Raw genomic sequence first — 26,562 nt, 5'->3', positions numbered from 1 at the left:
CCATTTGATCCATTATACAACAAAAATTAAACCAATTGGTTTGTGTGTTGCATCAATCTTTTGAATTTTTTAACTAGAAAGTGGATATAAAAGCTCCTATTTGGTTTGAGATCATGAATTTGTCTCCCTCTTGAACAATGGCATCTGATTTCCTTTCTTGATCATAGTAGTGATTACATCTTTGTTCATTTCTCCGATGGTTATAGTCTCCGGAATAATAAGAGGAATGTGGAGGTTCATCATTGTCAACTATATTACTCGTGGCTAATTTTTCAATACTTCACATCATCCTTTTGGTTACTTGCTATTAACATGATCCCTTGTAAATTCATGTGATATGTTAAACACTTAAATCTATTAATTCAACCTACTAGTCTACGGGTAGTCATCATAATTTTAAGTCTTATAATATCATTCAAGGTCAATATAAATCTCTAGACACAATAGAATAATGAGTTTTTTTCTCATCCCTATGAAGTATTTATCCACACACCCGTATATATAAAATCTTGATTGTCTAAAAATCCATCCTTTACCATCAACTATAATTTTTAACATAAATTGAAAGAATGACCCACCAATAACCGTTCCAATCTTAAAAAAATCGTCAACAATTACTAATATTAAATATGTATTAGATTATGTTAACTTGGCTCTTACCCGAACACTCGGTGGAAGAAAACCTACTGTATCTACTTTAGATAGTCAAGTATGGGCTGGTGCAGAAACAAGTACTTAAACAGAAAAAGCAATAAAAAAATGCGCAATGTGATCCCCGTGAGAAGCATGACGTCGGTGGTGGTCAGAGATTTATTTCTGTTTCGGTTACGAGAAAATCTTACAGTGGGGGAAAAATGGTTTGTGAATGCGTTATGGCAGATGTTGAACGAGGTACGTACATTGTCATGAATATGAATTTAGGGGTCGAAATTTGCTTTAAATGTAACACCCATTCTCATTTTTGCACCTAAATTGAGTAACCATTTGTAGTTCATATTGGGCCATCTGACATTAAATCAGTAAGGGCCCATGGTGACAAAAATTTTAGCCTATATTTATGACCAACGAGATTAACATGATTAATATTGAATCGTTAGAAATAAATGTCGATGTTTAGGTATGAGATTGGAAGGAGAAATAAAAGGTTTGGTAGGCAATGATTAGTTGGAATTCATGGTATACATTTTGTTGATACCAAAGGGTGGGGATAGAGACGGTGGAATGGGCCATCTTTTCATTAAAACAAAGCTATAGAGTATTTACCAAACGGGTCACGAAGAAAGTAAAAGGGCAAACTGTCTTTTCGAGATGCCCCAATTATTCATTTTATGATGCATCATTTTCCACTCAATCTTACCATTCACATTTTATTGTTTCTCTTCTGAATTAATTCCACAAATTGGTTCATCTTTTGCTCTACGAACCATTTGGAGCAAGTAAATATGTTTTCTATGGGCTTTATCCAGTAAAAGTTTAGCTTAATTACTTCAATAATAATGGTTTAATTCTTTTCCTAATTATTAACCATAATTTTGACATTTCAAAATGATTAAAAGGGGTTTAATATTTTTTATATATTTAAATAATAATTCAACCTTTTGAAGAAAAAATTAAATAAGGGACTAACGTGTTGAAAACACGTTCAAAAAATCATTTGAACATATTAAAAGTAGTTATATTTTTTATTTAAGTAGATTAAAAATATTAGATCTCAAAAATTCTGAAAGCTTAGATCTTTATTTAAGTAGATACGAACCAAAACCTTTATTTGATATTTTTAAAAGAATATTTGACTAAATATAGAAAATAGTCGCTCTAACTATTTTAAAATATTAAATATTTATATAAACATAATTTGAAAATATAATTTTTATTTAAACATTTAAGTAATAATTTAATATTTATAAAAAATAATTAAATCACAACATATCCTCTTTCAGTATATAAAACAAGGAGGTAGACATGAAGGATACCGTATTACAGGTTTTCATAATTCCAAATGGACCACTCTCTCCTCCATATTAACATGAGTATAAATGAAACGAGATAAGTCGTAAATTATTCTAGTTTAATTTAATTAAAGTTTAATTAATATTCGATTTGAATGGGTTCAGACTGAGTTTGAATTCGACTCAAGTTCTTAACGAGTCAAAACGAGTTACTTGATATCCGATTCATAAAACTTGCAAACAACAAGAAAAAAATAAATAAAAATTAAATTTCTTAAATTAAATTATTAATATTGTTAACATTTATATGATATTTTTTTAAAAATAAAATGTAATATAAGGTTTTCATCTATTAAGGTTTATGTTTGAGCTTGAGCTTCAACTGAGGTAAGTCTTAGTATATTTTGAGTTCAAATTTTTTTGAACTCTAGTCGAGTCAATAATTTTAAAATTTTCAAATTGAATCGAGTTAAACAATACTCAAATTCAATTCATCTCATCTATTACATTAATTATCCGTCTATTCACAGACGCATACAAAGCAACACAACCGTTGAGTATGAAAAATATTATGTATAGAACAATCAAATATGTTACACCATTTTTAAGAGATGTATTTCCAACAAAATATAATACGATGAAATAGTCTCTACGCATAATAAAATAAAAATGCTTGTTAATAAATATTTTAAAATGACATCGCATTTATCACATTATTAATTTACGTGATGTTATACATGTCATATTATTCATTTGATAATATACAAATATAATTCTATTATATTATCTCTTTGAATGACGTGATATATATCATGTCATTCTTAAGAGATGATATAACACATGACATGTTATCATTTTATATGATATGATATATGTCACATCATCAATTTTAATGACGTGTTATGTGTCACATCATTTTAGAATGACATAATATATCACGTCATTATTTTAGATGATGTAGTGTATGTCACATCATTAATTAAACACGTGTGAAAATACCATGTCAGTAATATGCATTGATCGTTAGTCAATTGACTATTTTCATCTAATAGAGACTATTTTGATCAAAATCTGAAAGGTTAAAGATTAAATGCTAAAAAAAGAATATGAAACAAAATAATCATTTGTACCATTGTTGCATATTAATTTAATCATTATACCTTATTGAAAACAAGAATATAAAAGAGGAAGAGAATCGAACACTCATCTTCTCCTTAGATAATTCTTTAAAAAATTTCTCCTCGTTCATTGGCTTTAATTATCGCTCAAAATTTCATGCTTATCGCATTAAAATATCAAAGTCATAACATTAGAAGTATAGTGATCAGTGTTGGTTAATGTTCACTCTCTTACTTAGATAAAGAGTTGTGGGTTAAGGTGGTAGTCACAATTAGAGTAAAAGACACAAATCCAATGGTTGACATAGAGAGAAAAGAGGGAAGGGCACAGGGAGATTCCGACATCAAAATTGTGTTCGACCACTTTAAGTATTAACGATCATGTTGACTTACAACTCTTAGTCTAAATGAAAAAGAGTGAATTATAACTCACATCAGCCATCATCTTCTCTAATATTATGACAAAGATAAAACCTACGTCCAACAATAAATATATAATTTAGTAAACTATGATATATTGTTTGTTAAAAATTATAATAACATTATATATTTTTAATGGTTTTTAGATTTATTTACTAATTTAATAGCACATTTGAATACAATTAAATAATATATATAAATTTATACACTCAATATATACATATTTTTTTATTAGTTTAGAAAAAAACACAAGGTAATATTTGTTTAAAGATTCTCAACCATTTGACATTGAACGCTCATACACCCCTACATATGTGGTGCTCAAACCCGAGACCTCAAAAATAATATCAATTCCTTAACTATCGAAGTCGCAAAAAAAAACAAAAAAATCATGCGAACATTCAATATATTAAATACAAATTCAATTACTTTATACTTTCAACAATGTAGGACAATAATTCTGAATAATTATTCATATTGTATAAGTTAATTTTTTAATTGTATAAAGGATATCAAGAAAATTAATTTTTCACAATCGATAAACTATTAACAACTTCAGTCTCAAAGAATATAATCTTCTAACGGAGTGAAATTAAGACTATTATTTGTATATAATTTTAGTGTGGATACACCTTTATATACGCGCAACACTTTTAAGTAATTTTTGAGAAAGTTTAATTCTGTGAAGTTCAATTATTTAAATAGAAATGCGAATAAAGAATTTGTAACGTAACATAAGTCTTATTATAGTCGATAACTCAAAATGATTTGTATAGAGCGAAAAAACATTAGAGTTTGATTCTTTTAAGAAGTGTAATTGAAGAGAAATTCTTTGAATTTAATAATTATATTCAGAGGTGAAATTATAAAGGGATTGAAGTCATGTTTATCTTTTTAAGAAGAAATATTATAATTTCTTAATATATATATTATTCTTATAAATTTACTTTTTTTTTTAAAAATAATTCTCTAATAAATTTAAACTTTTAAAAAAATCCTAATAAATAAAGATGATTTTCATCACTGATCATACGTGATCTTATTTCTTAAAATTGGATAAAGATTATATGCTCCATTTACCATTACCAAGTTAAGTTAAATTTATTAATTAGATTCTTTAAAATTATAAATTAAGATAACTTGTATAGATATAAAAACTTTCAACCCATCAAGTGATCTTAATGATCAAAGAAAATGTTGTCATCTCTAGAGGTTTTGAGTTCGAACTACTACCTTACAAGATGTATACATTATAAATAATTAAGAAAAACTTTAAACATATAGTATCAAAAATGACTTTTAAAATTACAAAAATCAATTACTTCAGAAACACGATCTAGCAAAAAAAAAAAAAATAGAGAGAGAAAATTTGTTTCGTGCCCTCCAAGTCAAACATAAAGACGAACGTAGTTTCTTAGTCCTTGTTTTACATGGAGAGCTCAGCACCCCCTCCGATAGGTCCAATATAAAGACGAATGGGATTTGCAAAACCTATAAATTCCTTCCGTGAAGTTTAAAGAGAGCGTCTTTTCTTTTCGCTTTTAATCGCTTGTGTTTGGCTCCTTCAGAAGATTATGGCTTGGGATTTAGTTGTAGTAAAAGGGATGTCATTCAGAACCGGTCAACTCTCGGAATGGGTGAAGTGGAAGAGACTTGGCTCCGGGGATGTGGAGATGTGTATTTAGCAACCGTAACAAAGCCAGTCCCCCGATCAGTTGCCGTCAAATATTGTGAATCGCCCAGCCCTTTCCTTCAGAAGGAATATAGGGTTCTTCGCCACTTTCTTAATTCACCTAATATCGTTCAATGCTACGGTGAAAGCATAACTATTGAAGACGGTGTAACAAATCATAACCTGCTTCTCGAATACGCCGCTGGAGGCAATCTTTTGAATTTGATCAACACGTACGGTGGGGAAATTCCAGAATCTGATGTGATACACACTAGGATGATTGTTCAAGGGCTTTGCGTTATTCATGAAAAGGGTTACATTCATTGTATCAAACCGCAGAATATTTTGGTTTCTCGTTCCAATCAACCGGCTTCTCTTAGTACTTTGAAGATCGCTGATTTTGGGTTGGCCGAAGAACCTGGAGAAGAGACGAGGATGCATAGTATCACCTTATCATCGAGGTACTTTGGTTATGTCACCGGAAACTTTTTATTATGGACAAATCAGTGCTGCAATGGATATATGGTCGCTGGGATGTACCATTGTCGAGATGAAGAACGGAACACCTCCATCAATGGAAACAACCGATATGATCCCCCCACAAATGTCCAAGTCCGGAAAGATTTTTTGAAGAGATGCTTCGCTATGGATCCCAATCAACGATGGACTGCAAAGATGCTTCTAACTCATGAATTTCTTTGTCCCAATTATGTTCGAAAGAAAATTTTTCTTCCACATGCTATGATGCATCAAAACCGCAATGCGTTGAATCAGCTATCTCAAGTCGAAGGCCTGTACTGATTTGTTATAACAATGATAGCAATCAAAATCTGATCGAAACATTCTTAATTTATAACGAAGACAAAGCACATCCCTTGCGAATCTCCGCAGAAATATCATGAAGTAGTTGAAAATCTGAAGAGTTCGTTGACTGACCCTAACTTAAGGTTGAATATACGCTGTTTTTCTAGTATGGTTTAGCAAATAGTCGCCTTTTAGAATATGTTTGAATCTACATATAATGTAACTGTGTTGTTGGATCAAGCTATTTTAGCAAAGCAAAACACTCGACTGCAAATAATAGGCGGACGACAGAGGTAATTAACAATTTCCAATTGCTTTTTTTCTCTCCTTAAATTGATATATATATATATATATTAGTATGAATGTTGAGTATCAGTTACAAATGTAAATGAACAACCCTTAATGGAAAAATACATTGCACTCCTAAAAAAATCCCAGATTTAAACCATAAAAACTGACATTTTAGAAGGATTAGTCACAAACTCCTAACATGAACCTTGAAATAAATATGAATCATACCCAAAAAAAATTATTAATGTAAACGTAAAAGTATTTACAACTATAAATGTAAATGTCAATAATAGATGTGAAAACATGTAAACATCTAAATTATTTTTTGCTACGCTGAAAGTCTTTCACGAACAACAATATAATCTCTACCTCACATTCTTGTTATCATCGTTTCTTATTCATACAAGAAATAATATATATAAACGGAGAAAAAAATGTTGCTTTATAGTGGGGAAAAAAGGAATTCATCAATCATTAGAAGGGCTCTATCTGATTAGTACAGTCTCAAGGTACATAAACATGCATAACAGAGTATTCGGCAGAGAAAGTTGTCCTGCAAAATATACTACTGATTCTGTAACGGGTTATTAGCTACTAAAGAAACAGGTATCGCTCACCAACGAATGCAAAATCCATGCACCTGCTTTACGGAGTAGTGATCTCTTAAACATGTATATATTATGTGCTTTCAGTAATGGGGAGGTACACACCCTCTGCAGCCAACCATACAGTATCCGCACGCTTTTCTCTAACGCCACAAACCTACACATTATGTGGAAATGGTTAACATACCAACTAATAACAAGGGCAGAAAAAACGTCAGACGTACATATAATTTCCAGCTCCTTCACCATTAAGGCTTATGTTTAGAAAAATAATAGTAGGCTTCACACCGAATGATTAGCTAGCAAGCAAGTATTGAATATTAGTACAGTTAAACATGAGGGAAGACCATATTCCTTACCATGGAATTTAAAATAAAGAAGTGTCCAAATAATATAAAATTAATTATGAATTATGATATATTTCCATTCTCACCTCTTGCTGACCACCAGCTATTCTGGAGTATTTCTTGTCGTGACTAAGCAGGTAGCCACCAGTGTCAACATGTTGAAGCGAATCCTTTGATCTTGCTTCCAAGTCTTTCACTTCCCTCAATTATGAGCCTGAGAGGATCCTTCAATAATGAAGCACCAGCAAAAAGATAACCAAGAAAGATACACATAACTTCGACAAAATAAAATTTTAGGCCTCACCTCCAATAATCACCGGTATCCGATTCTGATTCTCCTCCGAAGCAGCTGACCTATACCCAATATTGAGAGGGTATCATCAGAAGTCCCAGTGGAAAAAAGAGAGAATTTCAAAAGGAAACTTTATCAAGATAAAGGGTCTAAAGTGCATCTCGATGTTCTAACATTGATGAAGGTTAGCTTTAAATTTGACAAAAAATTTGAGAATTTAAGTTATGATTGGCTGCTGAAACGTTGTGAAAAACTAACCTCGAGATTTCCTGATATTGGTGATGCATGCAAGTGGCTATGCAGCCATTTCCTAGTCCTCATATGTTGCAATCTAATAATTGCCCGTTGGGGATGGTGTTTCCTTGTTTAGCAGATGTATCAGGTGTAGGCCTAACAATCTGCAAAGCACAGCCTCAAATGAATTTGGACGATGAATAATGCTATTATGACACTATTAAATGAATAGCGCTGTAAAAAGTACTAAAAAACAAACTCTGCCAAACTGGTTCAACTTTCAAAATTATTTCAATCACCATAAAAGAAAATATATTAGGAAAAGAAAAGGCACTAACCAATTCGTATATAGTAAAGGAAGAATTTCATGTTCTTGAACCATATAAATAATTATTCTAAGAGAAGGGTACCATAATATCATCCCATTCATATGGTTAACTAACAAATCTTGACACAAAGAAAAATGTTTACCATAAGCTTGGAAAAGTTCATTGATCCATCAGATTTAACCATTGAAAAATAATTTGATTGCGTAATGTAGTTAAAGCAACAACAAACAAACGCTCCCAAAACCATATTCAATTTAGAAACTAGTTAAGAAGATCAAGAGGTAAGAGAAAGAGAGAGTACCCAGTAGCTGTTGGAGTCGTCTACATTAGGAAACCGGTGACAGATTGCTGTCCACTTCCAGAACCGTACGGCACATCGTGTGAATGAAGCCTAAATTTTGTTTTCTCGTGCATCAGCTTTAAAACCGTCCCATAAGTAACCTGTTCCATTCATTAAGTCAAATTAATATATCAAACAAGTAATGAGGAGGAAATTTGAAATAAGTGAAAAAAGATGTTTAATACCTCGACGTTCTGGGATGGGGAGGAGGCGGAGGCGGAGGCGGAGGCGGAGGAAGGAGAACCTTGATCCAAATCGAAACTGAGGAAGAGGAAGAGAGCAAGACCAAAGAACCCCACCGCCATCAAGAACAACAATCCAATGAACCAATTCTGTTGCCAAAATGGATAATCAACCTTTGTACTCTTTCTAAAATGTTCTCTCTGCTCTACGGTGTTCGGACCTGAACTTGACGATGACGACGGAGACAGATACGGTTTTCTACGACGGACGTCTTGCGACCCCGATGTCGCCACGGTGGAGGATATTCTTGCAGATCTAACGGAAAATTAACCGATTTGTTTAGCGAAATGGCGTTTTAACGGATCTGGCTCGCAACGGGTGATCGAGGAGGGAAGAGAATTCGAGAAGTATGAATGGGAACATTTCATTGACGGCTGACACGTTGGAGTGACACGATTATATCCAATCGAAAGTCGACATGTGGAGAAATGATGATGTGGATGGTTTTAGTTGGGTGGAATTTTTTTGTTTTAAATTAACCCAGACTTGACTTGAGAATTTTGTCTTTTGGGTGGAATCGGATCTTCGAGGAAACTGCCGAGAACCGACGTTTAGTGAACCATACCTTCGGGCCGTTTTTGTGTTTGGTCTTTGGATCCAACCAAAAGTTTGGGCTTTGCTTTCCAACAAAATAGTCGAATTCCAAATGGATCACTGGCCTAATTATTACAAACATATAGCGTTTTTTTTTTATTAATTTATGATAATTATAAGTAGTATCTGTTTAAAGATTGGATAGTTCTTGACTTATGCTTGTTAAAAATTTCGTTGCCAGACTAGTCGCTTGTTAAAATATTTTATTATTGACTTATTAAACTCACCAAAATTTTTAGATAAATAATTAAAATTAAAATTTAATGTAAATAAATAATTATTAATTATAATTTAAAAAATAAAAATAATTCATTTATCAAAACTTAAAATGACGATTTATTTAATTTTCCTGACCCAATTGTTGAATGGTCGAGAGAACCAAATAGCACAATTTTTTGCCACCTAAACTGGCTGACTTCAACTGAAGACAGATCAAACTGCCAAGTTTACACCAGAAACAAGTCATCTCTCTGTTTAACCTTTTGTTTTCCTGCTTCAAAGATCAGAAGAGAGCTTGATTTAGAGCAAGAATAATGGCAGGAACTGCGGTGTTTCTGAGCTAGTCGATGGAGATGGTGTGTTTAAGTATTACTCATATGGGGAGTGGAAGAAATCGTCTTCAGGAAAGTCGGTGGCAATCATCAACCCAACCACTAGACAGCCTCACTTCAAAGTCCAAGGTAATACTATTTTCTTCTTAGTTCACTGATGATCACTCCTTTTTCTTGTTTGTTCAAAGCTACGTATGTATGATCATTACATATCTTAAACCCTTCAATTAGGTTTTTCTGCATGATCATTGATTGGTTAATTTTTTTTTCTAATTGTTTGGAACAGCGTGTACTCAGCAAGAGGTAGACAAGTTGATGGATGAAGCTAAAACTGCTCAAAAGTCATGGGCTAAAACTCCACTTTGGAAAAGAGCAGAGTTGCTTCATAAAGCAGCTGCTCTCTTGAAAGAGCACAAGGTTGCCATTGGAGATTGCCTTGTCAAAGAGATTGCAAAACCGGCAAAGGGCTGTGGCTGAAGTGAGTTTAAAGACAATTTCCATCTTTTTCGTCTGCTGAAACTTTTTGTGGGGATTTAATTTAAATTTTAAACAGGCTGTAAGGTCTGGGGATTTGGTGTCATACTGTGCTGAAGAAGGGGTCAGGATACTTGGTGAAGGGAAATTTGGTATCTGATAGTTTTCCAGGGAATGAAAGGACCAAATACTGGACAAGTGTAGCTGATACTTGCATGTGTATATCTTGCATGTGTATATATGTCAGCAGATGCATGGGTAAATTGAGTGTTGCAGTCCTTTTTGCATAATATAATTCTGTTATGTTTTGTTCTTATCTGTATGCTCATTTTCACCTAAGATGTTCTTATGTGTTTCCTCATATGCATTAGCCTTAAGATGATTACTAAAGTGAACGATGACGACAGGCGGCACTGCTGCTGTTTATGTTAAATGGTGTGAACACTGGTTAGTCTAAGCTGGTTAGTGATGAAATTAGTCTTAAATATGGACTACTCCGAGCAGTTCTATGTTGATGATGATCGTTAATAGAATTGAAGCTTCAATTCCATATTTGTTCTAAATTACATCAGACATAAAATGAACTGTTCTGTGTTCTTCTCAAGCTCATGCTCCCTTATAACTCGTATTCAAGAAGCCCGGTTTATTACTTGATTTTGATTTGAGGACCCTAACTTCGAAATCTATATCCCATTCTATTTGACATGCAGATACCTCTAGGGTCATTTTAGCTATTCACCTTTCAACTATCCGGTTAATCTCGCTGTTCGAAGATTGCTCCTGCACTTATTGCTGGAAATTCTATTGTACTCAAGCCTCCACCCAGGTTTGATTTAACCATTGCTGATTGTTATAAATCTTTTTTTCGTTGCAAAAAGAATAGTCAAGTATGCGTTTCATATACTATAAACCATGATTCTTAGTTATATGGACATAACTGGACAAGTTTTCGCTTAATTTGCAGGGTGCTGTAGCTGCACTTCACATGGTGCACTGCTTTCATTTAGCTGGTTTCCCAAAGGTCTAATTAGTTGTGTTACGGGAAAAGGTTCGGAGATCGGGACTTCCTTACAATGCACCCCTAGTCAACTGTATTAGGTAATATCTTAATTTCCTTGATATGATGTCCTCCTTATACTTTTGCCGACACGGTGTTCTGCTGCATCTGCACACAATAGGAATCAGGAGTTATCTTGTGGTTTGTCTACTAACAGCACACATACTCAGCTTCACTGGTGGGGACACTGGAATGCAATTTCAAAGAAAGCAGGCATGATCCCTCTTCAGATGGAATTGGGTGGAAAGGATGCTTGTATCATTCTCGAAGATGCTGATTTGGATTTGGCAGCTTCTAACATCGTGAAAGGAGGCTTTTCTTACAGGTTATAGAAATCGTTTGATGTCTGTTCATTTCGATTTTATGTCAAGGTTATCTATATCTGGTCAAATAGCTGCAATTAGCATGATGTTGTTGTTTAAAAAACTTCCTTTGTCATGTTTCAGTGGTCAAGGTGCACAGCCGTGAAGGTTGTGCTGGTCATGGAATCCGTGGCTAATGCTCTCGTCGAGAAGTTAAAGCTAAAGTCGCGAAATGACTGTTGGCCCACCAGAATATGATTGTGACATCACTCCAGTTGTCACAGAATCCTCTGCTAATTTCATTGAAGATTGGTAATGGATGCCAAACAGAAAGGGGCTACATTTTGCCAAGAGTACAGGAGAGAGGCAACCTTATATGGCCATTGTTATTAGACGCATTCGTCCCGATATGCGAATAGCTTGGGAGGAGCCATTTGGTCCCGTTTTGCCTGTTATAAGAATTACCTCAGTTGAAGAAGGAATTCATCATTGTAACGCTAGCAATTTCGGTCTGCAGTACAACAATTTAATCATTCTTAACTGTATTCCAAATGCATATACTTCCACTTCAAGTTCTTCAAGACTATATGTAATTGCAGGGTTGTGTCTTTACAAGAGATATAAACAAAGCAATCTTGATCAGTGATGCCATGGAGACTGGTAGTTCAGATTAACTCAGCTCGGGACCAGATCATTTCCCGTTCCAGGTGAGTTTATTACCGCATTCCCCAATGTGAACTCGCAAAGTAGTTGCCATTCTGATGGTTGAGCTAACCATTGAGTTGTTGCAGGGTCTGAAGGATAGTGGCATTGGATCCCAAGGAATCACTAACAGTATCAATATGATGACGAAGATCAAGACCACCGTGATTAACTTGCCACCTTCTTACACAATGGGTTGATGAGTCGTAAGAGAGTCAAACTTGCATGAGTCATCACTCACCATCATCATGTTATGTGTAGCGGTAGTACATGTTTATGAAGAATACTTTTATAGTTTTAAGCTATAAAAAGTCAAATAAATCTTACATGTGATTGTGGATTAAGACAGCTCATGGAAAATATGTTTTACTAATAGTATCAAGTTTTGATATCTAAATTTTCATTTTTTTTCTTCAAAATCATACATAATGTTTATTTTTTGTTTTGTTTTGTACTATGGCACTGTCGCTCGTGCACTTTTATGGGTAAATTATATCATTCATCAGTCACTATCTTATCATTCCTATTTTAATCATTGAAGTTTTATTTTTAAATTTTAATTACTTAACTTTTAAATTACTCTTGATTTATTCACTCTAACTTTAAGTTTTTTACTTATATATTAATAAAATAATAATAAAAATATCATGTCTAAAAATTATTAATAAAATAAATTAGAGGATGAATACATGAGCAATTTGAAAGTTGAGTAGTTAAATGAAAATTTTTAAACTTTAATATCTAAAATAAGAATGAGAAGGTAGTTGAATGATGAATGATATAATATATCCATAAAAAAATATCACATACGATAATTCGGTTAATTTTTTTACGATGGAATATAAAAATAAAATTTAAACTAGACGTTAGGTATAAATTAAAAACAAATTAAAATTTAGATACCAAAACGAATAAAAAATAGTTTACATATTAAATTGTAGTTTATCTAATTATAATCTATAATATTATAGTTAAACATCAATAAATTTGAGACATAACAATAAAATTCTCTCTCAATGTCGGGCTGTGTTTTTCAATTGTATCATGAACTTTTCTTATAATGCCAATCACAATGTTTTAATTTTATTCAAATAACTTCTTTTAACTGCCAACATCTTTATTGATGTTGCACGAGACAAAATTATGACATGTCATTGCTGACAAGAAAAAATATTGATGGGATACTATTTTATATTATGTCATGTTGAAAAAAAACAGAAGTATATTTGAAAACTCAGAAAATATATTAAATATAAAATATATGAAAGTAATTTAAAAAAGATATAAATCACATTTTAACTCTTAAATTTGTTCAAATTTTCACACTTTTTTATATTGGTACCTAAATTTATTAAAATAGTATTTTATAAAAATGCATTAAGATAATAAATATAAAATGTTTAATCAATAATATTTTAAATTTAGTCATTCAAGAATGAATTTGGAAAGGAGAAAAGTGAATGGCTGTCCATATATTAAAATATTTCCATAAATAAAAATCAAAGAAATTTTTAGTACTTTTCCCCTTCTTTGTATATTGTAAATAACATTTTTGGCAGAAATGTAATTTTAGGATAAAATGGGCAAAGCAAATAAGGCAACAATATAATCAAGCGGCTCAAAAAGCTCCGCGTCGTCCCCACGTCCACAAAGTCAAAGTACTTAATTTAACTCCAATTCATGTGCACGGCGGAATCCGAGCATAGCGGTGCTGGAATCTCCTCTAAAGCGCACAAAAAATACACAAAAATCTATCGAAGGAGAAAAAAAAGGACTAAAAAGTATATAATTAAATTTACATTATTCCTTCTCAGCAATTTTCTCAATTAAATTAACCAAAGCCAACAAAATAACAACAAAAAGAAGGAAAAAAAAAAAACCTCACCCCATCAACTTTCTTTATCGCTCCGGGAAAAAACCCGAAAACCCTAACTTCCTCTTGAGTAAATCCTCTTATCTCTATCTCTCTGTCCCTCGCTGATTCGACCTTTTCGTTTTACTTTTTATGGCTTTTCGCATTTCTAGGTTTCCAATGGTGTGAAATCAGGACCTCAGGCTCAGATTTAAAGGATCTGTTTCTGTATATTTTGGGTCATATATATTTTCTATAGAGAGGAAAAAAGATATGGCGGTATCTGAAAAAGAGCTGGAGCTACAGTTAATGGAGGCTGGAAACAGGCTCGTTGAACCTCCTCCATCAGTTGATGAGCTCATTCCTCTCCTTGACGTAATCCCTATCCCCTTTTTTTCTTTCAATTTTTCCTTAATTCCGTTTTGTTCTTCGTTATTTTTTTATTTGCTTTTGTTAGGTGTGCGTTTTCTAATTATTATTTGCCGTTCTTTATATGCTCTTAAGTTTGTTGGATCCCCCCAATCTTGATCTCTTTTTAACTTTGTTCTTAGGGTTTTATTCTGTTGCACGGTTTTGACGTGCTTAATCGCTCAATTCTGCTACCGCTCTCACTGCTACAAGATTAAATCAGTTTAAAAGTGTTTTCTTCTAATGGATATTGTTTAACACTCTTAACTATTGTAACTTTTAGCTTAATTGCTTTACTAGACTTTAAATTCTATAATCTATTGTATGCAAATGATACGCTGTAGATAATATATGGATGAAATGGTTTTAAATTTTGAATTTCTTTCGAATTCAAAACTGTGGGCAAGCAGTATTTAAGTGATTGTGCATGCGAAAGCATGAGATTTTTTTTCTCCTAAAGCAAATACCATGTCAAGATTTAAGTTTATGAAACCCAAGGATATGGATATAATAAATATGTCCTTAATTCTTCTCTTTTTTCGAATAATCAAGCACCAGCTATGTTTGGCAATTATTTTTTGATAGAATTTTTTTCTGACTGACATGTGATGATGTTGAAACTTGAGAGTTAAGAAGTAATGCGTACTCATGATGTCTAGCAAGAGAACTTTGAAGTGGATGTGCAAAAAAAGTGATACTGGGGCCACAATCCATTTTCCTTTAGTATATTGTTTGTTTGGAATCAATGTATCCTTCAAACCATCTGTGTTTCATAGGGTTTTACAACTAGTTCATGGATAGATGGCTGCATTAAAACCTTATATAGTTCCATTGTAGAATGAACCTAGGAATTTAGCAATTTACGGAATTGCAGTGTGATTTCAAGATGAGTGTTTGCTGCAGTCTTTTATTTATGGTTAATTTTGAAGTAATTTTCGGTTTTGGTCCCCTTATTTCCTAGTGAATATGCTTTTTGTTGCTTTTGATCACTGCCAGCTTGCCCTTACAGTTGCCCATGTTTGTTTTCTTTTTGTAGAGCGTTATTGCTCTATAGTTGAAAAGGGTTGTTTATTCCTTTCTATCCTGTGTGAATATAGCAAGTTGAAAGTTGTCTTTCAAGGGTGGAACAATCACCAAGCCAATCAATGCAAAATGCACTGTCTCCGTCACTTAAAGCATTGGTTGCAGAGCACCTGTTCAGACATCCTGATGTTGATGTCAAAGTTGCAGTTGCCGCTTGCATCAGCGAGATAACAAGGATAACTGCACCTGATGCTCCTTTCGATGATGACCAAATGAGGGTACTCTGAATTCATTGTTTTGGGATGTTTATGCAGACCACAATCATTTTAAAATCATTTTCCGCGTTTGAAATATTGATTGCCATTAATGTGTATGCAGGAGGTTTTTCAACTGATTGTGTCATCCTTTGAGAATTTATCTGACAAGTGCAGCCGCTCGTACATTAAGAGGACCTCAATTCTTGAAATTGTTGCCAAAGTCAGATCATGTGTGGTGATGTTGGATCTTGAATGTGATGATCTTATTGTTGAGATGTTCCAGCATTTCCTTAAGGCAATAAGGTAAAAAACTAACTTATTGATTGGAGAGTTCATTCTCTAGTTGAGATTTTTTTTCATCTGTCACTCTTCATCTCTTTCCTGCTAGCTAATGTGTGATTTATAAGTTTACAATTAGTTTTCTTTTTTCAAGATTATTACTTTTTAAAATTTTCTTCTCAGTTCTGTCTTTTTTTTATTATAAAAGTTGGAGGTCTCATTAAAAACTCCCTTCGTATTCTTCCACATACTTAGAAGTATGTTGAAGAACATTGGAAGGAAGAAAAGAGTGCCTCATAATTTATTAATTAGAACATCAAGTACAAGTGAAATCACCGAATACCCTCATACGGGAATATATACCATTACAAAAAAACCATGTCACCTAAAAATCTCCCATCGTCAAACAAAAAGCCCCAAAGATAGTAACCCGATTTCTAAAATACACCTCAAGTTGCAAAAGAACATAACAAAATAAAAACCAACACTTCCAAAAAAAAAAAACTAAAAGAAAACGCCTCTGGTTCTTTGTCTTGGTCTCTCATGGATAAATCTGTGCCTTTGAGGAAGTTCTTCATATGTTAAGCAATGACCATGGCTATTATGAATTTTCAGATGTGGGTTTAATTTGATAAACTGCTATGGTTTTGAATAATGAAGATTTTGCCCCCTCGAGTGTCTACAGTTAAACCTCCCTTTAACTAGGTACCCCCTCTTGGTTGGTTTAAAGTTCAATCCCTCCAAAAAATATGTTTAATATAGGTTTGTTCTCGACATGATTTTTAACCTTCATCCTATATTCACCCAAAGCAAGGAGACATTTCATATATTCTAAATCACTAGTTTCCTTATGATTCTTTTTGTTTCTGTTTTTAGGGATTATCACCCGCTGGCTGTCTTTACATCAATGGTGACTATTATGAGCCTTGTACTGGAAGAAAGTGAAGACATCCCTATGGAACTGCTTTCCTCAATCTTAGCTAGTGTAAAGATAGATAACGAGGTCTGTTGTCCTATGAGTGGCTTTCATTTCACTTTTGAAATCTTGCTTAATTCACCTAGGGTTTCTATTTCCTCTCAGGAAGTTCTTCCTGTTGCTCGGAGGTTGGCTGAGAAAGTGCTCAAGAACTGTGCATCAAAGCTTCGACCGTATCTTACCCAAGCTGTTGAGAACTTGGGAATTTCTTATGATTATTATAGTAGTGTAGTTGCTTCTGTATGTCAAGTGACAGCTCGTGTTGTGGACTCGAATGATGCCGCCTCTGGAAAACATTTGGTAATTATCTATTTTTTATTGTAATTCCATCATTACATGATTCCTTTTTGGTTGAGGGCAATCATTTACTCATTTTGTGCAGTTTTTGTATGGATTTCTACTCAGCACTATTTGCAGATAGATTATATGCGCTGGTTAATCATTTAGTATGCTTTCTATTTATTTTGTGTGTTCACTTTTTGTTCGTGGTCTTTTTGTTTTTTGTCTTAATTTTTTTTTCTTCTAAAATATCCTTCAAATCAAGACAAGTTTTTGCCTTGTGCTGACATGTTATTGATGCTTTTTCCCCTTTTTAGTGAACATAGAGCTTATTTAATGTTCCTTTTTTGGGGGTTGATTTTCTGTAGGATGACGAGAGCATACTGGTGGAGGCACCCTTGGAGAAGGCAGCCCAGGTATGCTTTATTTCATGTATTTATTGTCAATTGTCATTCTTCTCTTTCCATGTGGAGTGAAGTCCTTTGTTTTGTTTTAACGTTTCATTGAACTTTTATGATAGTTTAGTGCCTAAAATTTGTCGTTATAAATCTTCAAATTCTCAGGAGGATAAACAGATTCCTGAACAGGCAGTTTCAACTGAAAAAGTGGATCTTGCAAATGAAAAATCTCCCAAGGCAGTTGTTTGTAATGGCATTTTGCAAACTGCTGAAGATGATTCGTTGGCTGATTTGAACTCTGTAAAGAAGGAAGAGGGTGACCATATTGCTGATAAGTCCAAGAATGAAACATCACCTGTTGCTGAACCCTACATATCAAAAGCTGAGGAAGTAGTCAATTCAGATCCTATGTTAGAGCAAAATACCCAGGAAAAGGAGAGGAAATCTGATTCAAAATTAACTGAACCTTCTGACAGCTCCCATGTTGATGAAAAGGCAGTTGAGACCTCAAAAGATCAAAAAAATGACAGCAAGGATGACGCTGGTTCACAACATCTGTCTGTTGGTGGGGCTGTATCCTCTGAAAATAGAAAGACCGATGTTCAGCATTCCTCTCAAAAAGCTACCAAGGAAGAATTTAATGATGTTGCTTCCCCAACACCAAGTGGGACTGATAGTCATTCCACAAGGGCAGCGAGGCCAAAAAGGAAAGACGGCGCGAGCAAGGAAACCACATCCTCTGTTGATGATGTTTCTAAAGCAACAAGTGATTCTGAAGCAAAAACAAACAGACGTTCAGGGAAAGAGGTTGCTGCTGTAGTTTCCAGTGAGGATAATGCTCCAGTTGATGTAGATGAAACTAAGAAAGAAAGTGACACTGCAAGTGATTCCGAGGCAAAATCGCTGAAGAAGTCATCAAAGAAGGTAGACTCTAGCGGTAACAATGCGGCTGATCAAACTAAGAAAGAGAGTGCACTGCAAGTGATTCAGAGGCAAATCACTGAAAAATCATCAAAGAAGGTAGATTCTAGCGGAAACAATGCAGATGAATCCACTTCGAGACAACTGTCTGATAAGAAAAGGAGAGGCTGGGGAAAAGTTCCTGAGAAGGATAGAACGAAAACCTTAATCAAGAAAGACAACGAGGTACTTCCTTTTTGGCTTTAAACTTGTAATTTTACTATTGTGGTGATGGTGTTCTTTTTAAAGCTTTATGATTTATTTGTTTAGCTGTTCTATATTCTTCAACCAAGGAATCATTCTTGCTTATTATTGATTTAGGAAGTGATTGGATCGCCAAAGTTAGTGAAGCCAAACAAACATGATTCTCACATTAAGGAGACCCCTAAGACAAATTCCAAGAGAAAGAGTACCCCAAGTAAAAAAAAAAGTAATTTCTTTTTGCATCTATAAAGATCAAATTTTATTAGTGTTGTATTGTAGGTTCCTAGAAAATCCATCAAACCAATGCTCTGCTGCACAACTATTGCACATTAAACCTTTTATTCAACTCTCTGTTTTGTCTGCAATATAAAAAAATTGGATTATATAGGCCCAAATAGTTCTATTGTAAGTAACCCTGTATTAAACTCCGTTCTTAAATGCTGCAATCTGAACATAGTTGAAGCAATGAATGGTATTGCACGTCATTCTGGAGACAATTGACTTCATTTTTATGTTGATTCATTTTCAGGCTTCTGATTCTATGGAGTATGGTGAGAATCTCGTTGGCTTGAAGGTGAAGGTCTGGTGGCCCAAAGACCGTGAGTAAGTATATATATTTTACAATTGTCGCAGAAATGATACTCTGAAATAGACACCATGAATTTTATTTGTTTTTTATTTTGTTTTTTGAAGTGAATTCTTGTGTGAGCATGTATCTAACGTGAATGTGCTTATATATGTGGCTCCCACCCTGTCTGTCCATCCGTTTGTCCGTCTTTCTGCATAATAGTTTGTCTCAACTTTTAAGGTCATTGAATCAGAGTTTCTTTCTGGCCTTGAAGCTTAGTATCATGTTATAATCCTTTTTACCTTGTTCTCACGCTCAGTCTATGATTTTCTCCAAGGTGAAAATGACATATATAATGTGTTCCCTGCCAAACATGGCATGTGTGCAAATGTAAGATCTGATTGTATAAAAAGGAGGTTTGAATATGAAATGATTAGGACCGATGATGAAACCAAAAAACTTAGCAATGCTGGTGGTTTTCCAATCCTACAGAACAAACTCTTGAATTGCAACACCTAAAAAGATCGAAAGAACAAAGATAATACAAAAACCATTATTTGGTGCCCAATTATCTCACCTTTTTTACTCTCATCTCCTAAATTTTTTATAGTAGACAGAGATCAGAAATAAATAAATAACTTCTACTATTGAGAATAAATTACTTAATTATTTGGAATGATGTCGTGTTGGGTGACATCATTGATGATATTGTTTTGCAGGTTCTATGAAGGTTTTATCTATTCATTTGATCCCTCTAAACAGAAGCACAAGGTGACACTTCAAACAAATAGAAGTTTCCTTTAACGTTTTTCCTCCGTATGTTACTAGGGTTTTCCCCCTGACTACTCGTGCTAGAATGCTTAGATTTGTTTTCTTCATTTTTCGTTTGTTTGTAGGTGCACTATAATGATGGTGATCAAGAAATTTTAAATCTTAAGAGAGAAAAGTGGGCGGTGATTGAAGATGAGTCTGGGTCCGATGAGGTGAGCACTTTAATTTATAGGTAATTAACTTTTATTTGTTCATGTTCTAGATTTGCTAATATACTTCACTGAAACAGGAAGGAGCAGCTAATCATTCAAGTCCTGATGGTTCATCTGACATGTATGTGTCCTTTTATATTTCTTGAATGTTAAATTTGATTGCACCATCTTTGTTCTGGAAAGTTCTTGTGTATTTTGGCCTTGCGCGATGAACTTCGCTTGGTTTCTGTAGTTTAAGTTGACACTTCTTCCATTCTGTAGCAATGTTAATTTTATCTGAATGATGGAGTTCGCTTCAGGTTTAGGTATTAAAATTGGTATGGCTTTGCATTTGCCTGTTGTTTTCTTGGGAATTTGATTCATTACTGTCTCACAGTTGGTCTGGGCTTATCTTCATATCCCCTTTGCTCATTTTCCATATATCAGGCCTCAAAAGAAGAGAGAAAAAACATCTGATCTCTCTAGCAAGAAAGCTAAGATGGGTGCTACGCTAAGAAGGTGACTAGATTCTTTCAAATGGAACCCTTGATATGTTTCTTTATTTGATTTCTGAAAATCCCATTATTGGATGGTCAGGGGTGGAGGAACTCGGACCGGGAAATCCAAGGGTGCGGCCACAAAGTCTGGTCGCAAAACAAAGGATGATGTTAAAATGGATGTCAAATCCAAAGGTGGCTCTAAGAGTGTCGGTAAATCAGACAAGGACAGTGTTGCTAAATCCAAGGATCATACCCCTAAAACTGGTGGTAAATCAGTTGACATCGCTTCAAAAGTAAGTAACAAGTCCAAGAATGATGACTGTTGTGATACACCAAAATCCAAGGATGATGGAAGTGCAACACCGAAAGCTTCCACAAAGTTACAAGACTCTTCGAAGACAGCCAAGTCCAAGCAGGAAACCCCAAAAGGTTCCCCCCTTTCTAAGGGCAAGCCTCTTAAAAGTGGTGGCAAATCCAATGCTCATGGCACTGGTAAGTCAAAATCCGATTCATCAAAGGTGAAAGACAGTGAAGTCACAAAAGAGAACTCAACTGATTCAGAAAAGGTTGTGGGAAGCGCGAAGCGGAAAGCATCTAGTTTGTCGAAGACACTGGGAAGTGATTCAAGGTCTGGAAAAAAGCAGCGAAGATGAGCTAAAATAGGATTAAAACTGCATTGTCATTGCCAAGGGTTGGTTCTTGTCCAAAGTGGAACTTGGCTGAACCCCTGTATTATTGCTGGCAGTCTTAGATATACGGGTGCCGGGCCATGCAATTGGTATATCACGGAGTTAGGTTTGTGGGTAGCAAATATTCATAGGTAGTGTTTGTAGGGTTTGTGTTTTCTCTTATTGATGCACGCTTTAGGATTACATTGGATTAGCTTTTTTGTCTTGTACCAAAGAGTTGCTTCTATAGATTAACGTAATAGATTCAAGAAACTTGTGGAGGCAGTGGTCTTGTGTCATCTATTCAACCCCCAAACCACACACACAACCCCCCCCCCCAACAACCTTTTTCTTTCTTTTTAAACTAAAATGATTGCATAATTATTTGGTTGGTAGCAAAGTTACATGCTTTTTAATGTTCCATGTATATACGCTAGAATTCTTTCTGGCATTGGGGTGAGAGATTGGATCGACGCTCTTGGTGTGGCTAATGCAACTCACTTTGTAAGTTATAACAATTTAACCCTCTTTTAGAATGTGTTATATATTGGTTGACGGTTAAGCAAGGAAGGAGCTCAAGAGTTGTAAGGATACAAAAAAGGTAAAGCCTGGTTTAGTAAATGAGATTGAAGCAGCGAAACAGGATTGATAGCAATGTAATAACAAATAAAGCCGCACTTCTCAAAGATGGACTTATGGATCAAAAACGTTGTTATCTTACAACATAGTCCATAGGCCAAAACACCGACAGTCTTTCCGAGTCTACAGCCGCCCTTGCATGACACTACTGCAATACAAATCACTTAATTAGACTTTTTTTTTTCTTTTCAGATTTCCCCTATGTTTCTTGAGGTAAATATATGATTATAGATACGTAGTAATACTACTATTTCCCAAAAACAAACAGAAACGTAGTACTAATTTTGCCTTAACTATTAAACTCGAGTCGGAATCAATTGAAAGTTTGATGTTGTGTTAAAATTATGTCGACGGGTATTATATAAATGCTATTCTCATAAATGTTATTCTATAAAATTTTAACTTTATCTAATTTATTTTTAATTTTATATTCATAAAATTTTAATATAATTTATTGGAAAAATACACCTCTAATAAAATGTTGTTATTTTTTATTATCCTAACTATGAAATTATTAAGATGTAGAAGGGGACAATGTGTTTTTTCCTGTTATTTTTATACAAATTATAATAAATAAATTATTTATAAACTTTTTTTATTAAAAGCAATTGTATTTAAACTGTTTGAGTTTTTTTTTTTTTTTTTGAAAATGTTACAGCCGAGCAAGACGATCTGTAATTAATTAAGGATATTTTGGGGTGAATATTTTGAAAATGGGGATGAAACTGGGAACAAGTGGGAGAGGACAGAAAAGTTAATTAAAATGGAGTAATGGTAGAGGGTTGGACTTGGGAAGAATGGGTGGTCCATCGTCTATCCCTAAAGTTGTAACCTTTCAAGTATTTAAATCATCAAAACTTATATATGTATATATATATATATATTTGTGTGGGACTTTTGGAGGGGCTTTAAGGGCGTGGTCTCTGCTTCCCATAAAATAAAATACTACAAGCTTTTCCACCGTTATGTACATTACCTCTAAATTAATTAATTTTTATAGTTTTTAATTATCAATTAAAACGATTTTAGTGATTAATCCTTCATTTTTTATAGATTTAATATTTTTAAAAATACGATTAGTCTGATATCTATCCTTAGCTATAATATGGAGAGGCAGAAATTGATTGGTCCTTCGTGGAAATTGTGCAATTCTGACCTCAGCTCCAAACAGGTAGATGAGAGATGAAGATGAAAGCAGCATACATAAATAATATGAGATACTTAGAGGAATGCAGTATAGTATATATACCGAGAAAACAGAACTTGTCCTTCCCATCCTACGTTGGTGATCTGATTGGTTTCCATCAACCCACATGGACCCACATAACATAACTCTCTTGTCGCTTTCTCTGCTATCTACAAGTTTCTTCTACTTCTACCTCTACTCTCCATCAACTAATAATAATTTATAAATATAGACCATATGATGGTTGATTTCGTGTTGATTAAGCAGGTAAAGAACTTCGATTATTATCAAATTGTTAATTGATATTAGATTCAAATATAAGACAATTACTATCCTTTTTCATGCGGTAAAAACCCGCTTAGAGCGTTTTGTTGGAAGATATAAGCAGTAAAAATATTCTTTGAAGAAAGACGAATAATATACCTTAAAACTAGTATCATTAGATGATCGTTGAAGGAGATGAAAGTATTAGAACATCAAACATTTAGATAGATTTTTTATCGAATTTGAGTGAGTTTCGTAAGAAATCAATTCGAGAAAAAGAAAAAAGAATGAAATATGAGAGTTTTTATATCAATACTATCGTTAAATATAACGGTGACGGGCAATGATTAACCAACAATAGTGGTTAAATGAGTTGACGTTTTTTTATAGAAACATAAGAAAAAAATAATCACCTCATCACGTTATTGACAATTTAACAATCAGGTGTCCTAATTAAACTCATACTCAAAATTTAATATTATAATTAATGAAAAATAAATTTAGTACTAATTGTATAATTTACCCTAATTTAAAAGAAAAGTTTAAGACAACTTTCAACAAAATCATATTTATTATTTACAGTAAAAAATATCGCCTAATTTGTAAATGGACCAAACAAAAAATTGGACCAATCATAATAATATATACTAAAATGGACATCTTTTAGAGTGTTATAAGTGTATTCACATTTCATAATTACAGTTATATTCAAAATTTATAAAAAAAAATAATAGTCAAAATTAATCGTTATAATATATTATCAACTAATAATAAGAAATATGAGAATATAAATTAAAATCAATTATCTAAATAAGATTTTTTGATTGCCCCATTGTTCTAATAGTTAAACGACATTCACACTCTGCATTATTCACTAATTATGACCTAAAAAACAATTATGATATAATTTAAAGATTATGGTGAGATATTACATAAAACAAATATAAGGATAATGTTAATTTTCTTGTTAAATATATCTCAAGACACAAATCACACCTCGTCGACATCGTTTTAGTCCTTCTCGTGACATCTTTACTTTCCGCTACCTGATAATAATTCATATTCTTGATGAGAAAAGACATGTTATCCATCCTATATAACGATGAAGTTATAACGGGGGAAGATAGAAGGGTTTCTTCTTGTCAATCTTCTTATCGTTCCTCTTCTTCCTTCCTTTCCTAAAAGGTTGGGGATGGGGTGTTTTTTACTGGGTTTTTTTGTTTGTTTTTTTTACTTTGGTATGAACAAGAAACCCTAAAATCTTTTGAAGGCCACACATTACTGAAAACGTCAAGGATCTTGGATTCAAGGTCCTGGTCTTACTTTTAGTTCATTTTTCCTTTAAACGGGTTTAGTTTGTTTAGTTTTCAGATCTGACTTCATTCCTTTAAGTTATCCTTTGTCTTTGGGTTCATGTATTATGAAACAGTCTTGTTTCTTCGTTTTGGTAAATTTCTGTGTTGTTTGCTTTGTTTCTTCATTTGTGGGACGTAGAAATTGACAGAAGAGAGTGAGCACACAGAGGGAATTGTATAAGGATATACTTTTGCTTTTGCGTGCTCACGACTCTTTCTGTCAGTTTCCGGTGCCGGAATTTGATCTTAATTTCCTTTTGGTCACTTATCGGCCTGTTTTGTTCCATGCTCTCAACAGTCAACACTCCTCTCTTGTCTTTCCTCCATCTCTGGGATTAGTTGATTCCGACGACAGCGGAGATACCCTACTCTGAGTTTATGGTCTATATCTGACGGACTGTTTTTGTTTGTTTTTTTCTTTCTTTTAATATTCTAGATATGTTTAATTTATGGCTTTAATAAAACTAATAGCTTCAAAGCGTGACGTTTGATGCTATTGACTGTTGAGGTACGCCTGATTACTGTTCGGGTTTAACGGCAAAACTATGAATAGCATGGGACCATTCACGTTAACCAAGTGCCTACTAGTAGCTAGCGTAGGCCTGTATGGTTCTTCAAAAAAACCCTTTCTCTATATTTTCTCTTTGTTTCTTTTATTACTGCGCATGCGATCATATTCAGTACCCAGGATTGGAGTTAGCTGTCATCTGAATCTTGCAGAATCTGGTTTCATTTGTCAGTTAAATTGTAACCCTACTCTTGTAAAAGTTACGCGTTGCTTGTTTTACTGTCTCTGATAAATGGGTGTTGTTTTTGCTTTAATTTGGTGAAAATTAGTCATTTGCAGAATTGATTTTACTGATTTTATGGTGTACCAAGGGTGATTTGATGATGTAGCAGTGAGGGTTGAAGAGAAGAAGAGCCCTGGGGGGGGGGGACTAGGTTTGGGTGTGATGATGAGTTTTCATCAACAATTTTCTGCATCTATATCTTCTCTCTTGTTTTTTTCCCATGTTCCTTTGCAGGATTCTTTCGTGTGAAGTACTTGCATATGTCTGTTTTAGGAATAGTTTTTGGTGACATATAGTACTTGCAGCATGGTAACGTTTTATTATTTCTTTTATCTTCCAAAAGCATTTATGGACGGCATCCAAGTAAATAGTTTACATGCAATCAACAATCGTCAAACTTTAGGATTATGGCTTCTGTTGTGAAATGATAGTTGTCTTTGCGAGTACCTGCAGATAAATATGAGAGTTAACACTATGTAGGAAGTCTATGCATGTAATGGTTTGCTTAAAGCAATAACTTTTGCTCCATGATAGGATTACCTAAGGCATCAGCATGTTATACTAACCCGCGGAGGCAAAATATGATTAGTCTTCATTTAGAAATAAATAACAAAAGAGGGAAGAATAAAAGATTGAATTAAACGCATTGCAGTGTCATGCTTACATGAT

General features: G+C 33.8%; 2 protein-coding genes, 1 long non-coding RNA gene and 2 pseudogenes across 4 annotated transcripts; 4 read left to right on the top strand and 1 right to left on the bottom strand.

Moving 5' to 3' along the window:
* The first annotated feature begins 5,120 nt into the window (after nucleotides 1-5,120).
* On the top strand, nucleotides 5,121-5,960 carry LOC120136373 (cell division control protein 7-like). The gene has a single exon (XM_039152422.1). It carries the CDS (start codon nucleotides 5,121-5,123, stop codon nucleotides 5,958-5,960), a length of 840 nt encoding a protein of 279 aa, XP_039008353.1.
* Nucleotides 5,961-6,702: 742 nt separating this feature from the next.
* Nucleotides 6,703-8,996, bottom strand: LOC120135594 (annotated as a pseudogene).
* Nucleotides 8,997-9,606: 610 nt separating this feature from the next.
* LOC120135132 lies at nucleotides 9,607-10,450 on the top strand (annotated as a pseudogene).
* Nucleotides 10,451-11,074: 624 nt separating this feature from the next.
* Nucleotides 11,075-12,133, top strand: LOC120135143. The gene is made up of 4 exons (XR_005517229.1): nucleotides 11,075-11,089; nucleotides 11,228-11,361; nucleotides 11,491-11,645; nucleotides 11,767-12,133. It is a non-coding gene; the product is annotated as an uncharacterized LOC120135143 (long non-coding RNA).
* Nucleotides 12,134-14,202: 2,069 nt separating this feature from the next.
* On the top strand, nucleotides 14,203-21,931 carry LOC120135577 (protein IWS1 homolog). 2 transcript variants are annotated; one of them, XM_039151843.1, is made up of 13 exons: nucleotides 14,203-14,551; nucleotides 15,682-15,885; nucleotides 15,986-16,167; nucleotides 17,020-17,146; nucleotides 17,225-17,419; nucleotides 17,767-17,814; nucleotides 17,962-18,942; nucleotides 19,490-19,563; nucleotides 20,248-20,299; nucleotides 20,425-20,511; nucleotides 20,589-20,632; nucleotides 20,938-21,009; nucleotides 21,088-21,931. In XM_039151843.1, the coding sequence occupies exons 1-13, from the start codon at nucleotides 14,450-14,452 to the stop codon at nucleotides 21,641-21,643; spliced, it is 2,724 nt and encodes a 907-aa protein (XP_039007774.1). In that variant the 5' UTR covers nucleotides 14,203-14,449; the 3' UTR covers nucleotides 21,644-21,931. The 2 variants fall into 2 exon arrangements, with proteins under 2 accessions (XP_039007774.1, XP_039007782.1); XM_039151851.1 differs by having other exon boundaries at nucleotides 20,888-21,009; nucleotides 21,088-21,197.
* Nucleotides 21,932-26,562: the final 4,631 nt, after the last annotated feature.

The sequence above is a fragment of the Hibiscus syriacus genome, unplaced genomic scaffold (genome assembly GCF_006381635.1).
Source record: "Hibiscus syriacus cultivar Baekdansim isolate YM2019G1 unplaced genomic scaffold, ASM638163v2 tig00001825_pilon, whole genome shotgun sequence".
Taxonomy (NCBI): Eukaryota; Viridiplantae; Streptophyta; class Magnoliopsida; order Malvales; family Malvaceae; genus Hibiscus; species Hibiscus syriacus.
This window is presented reverse-complemented; position numbering and strand designations above follow the sequence as displayed.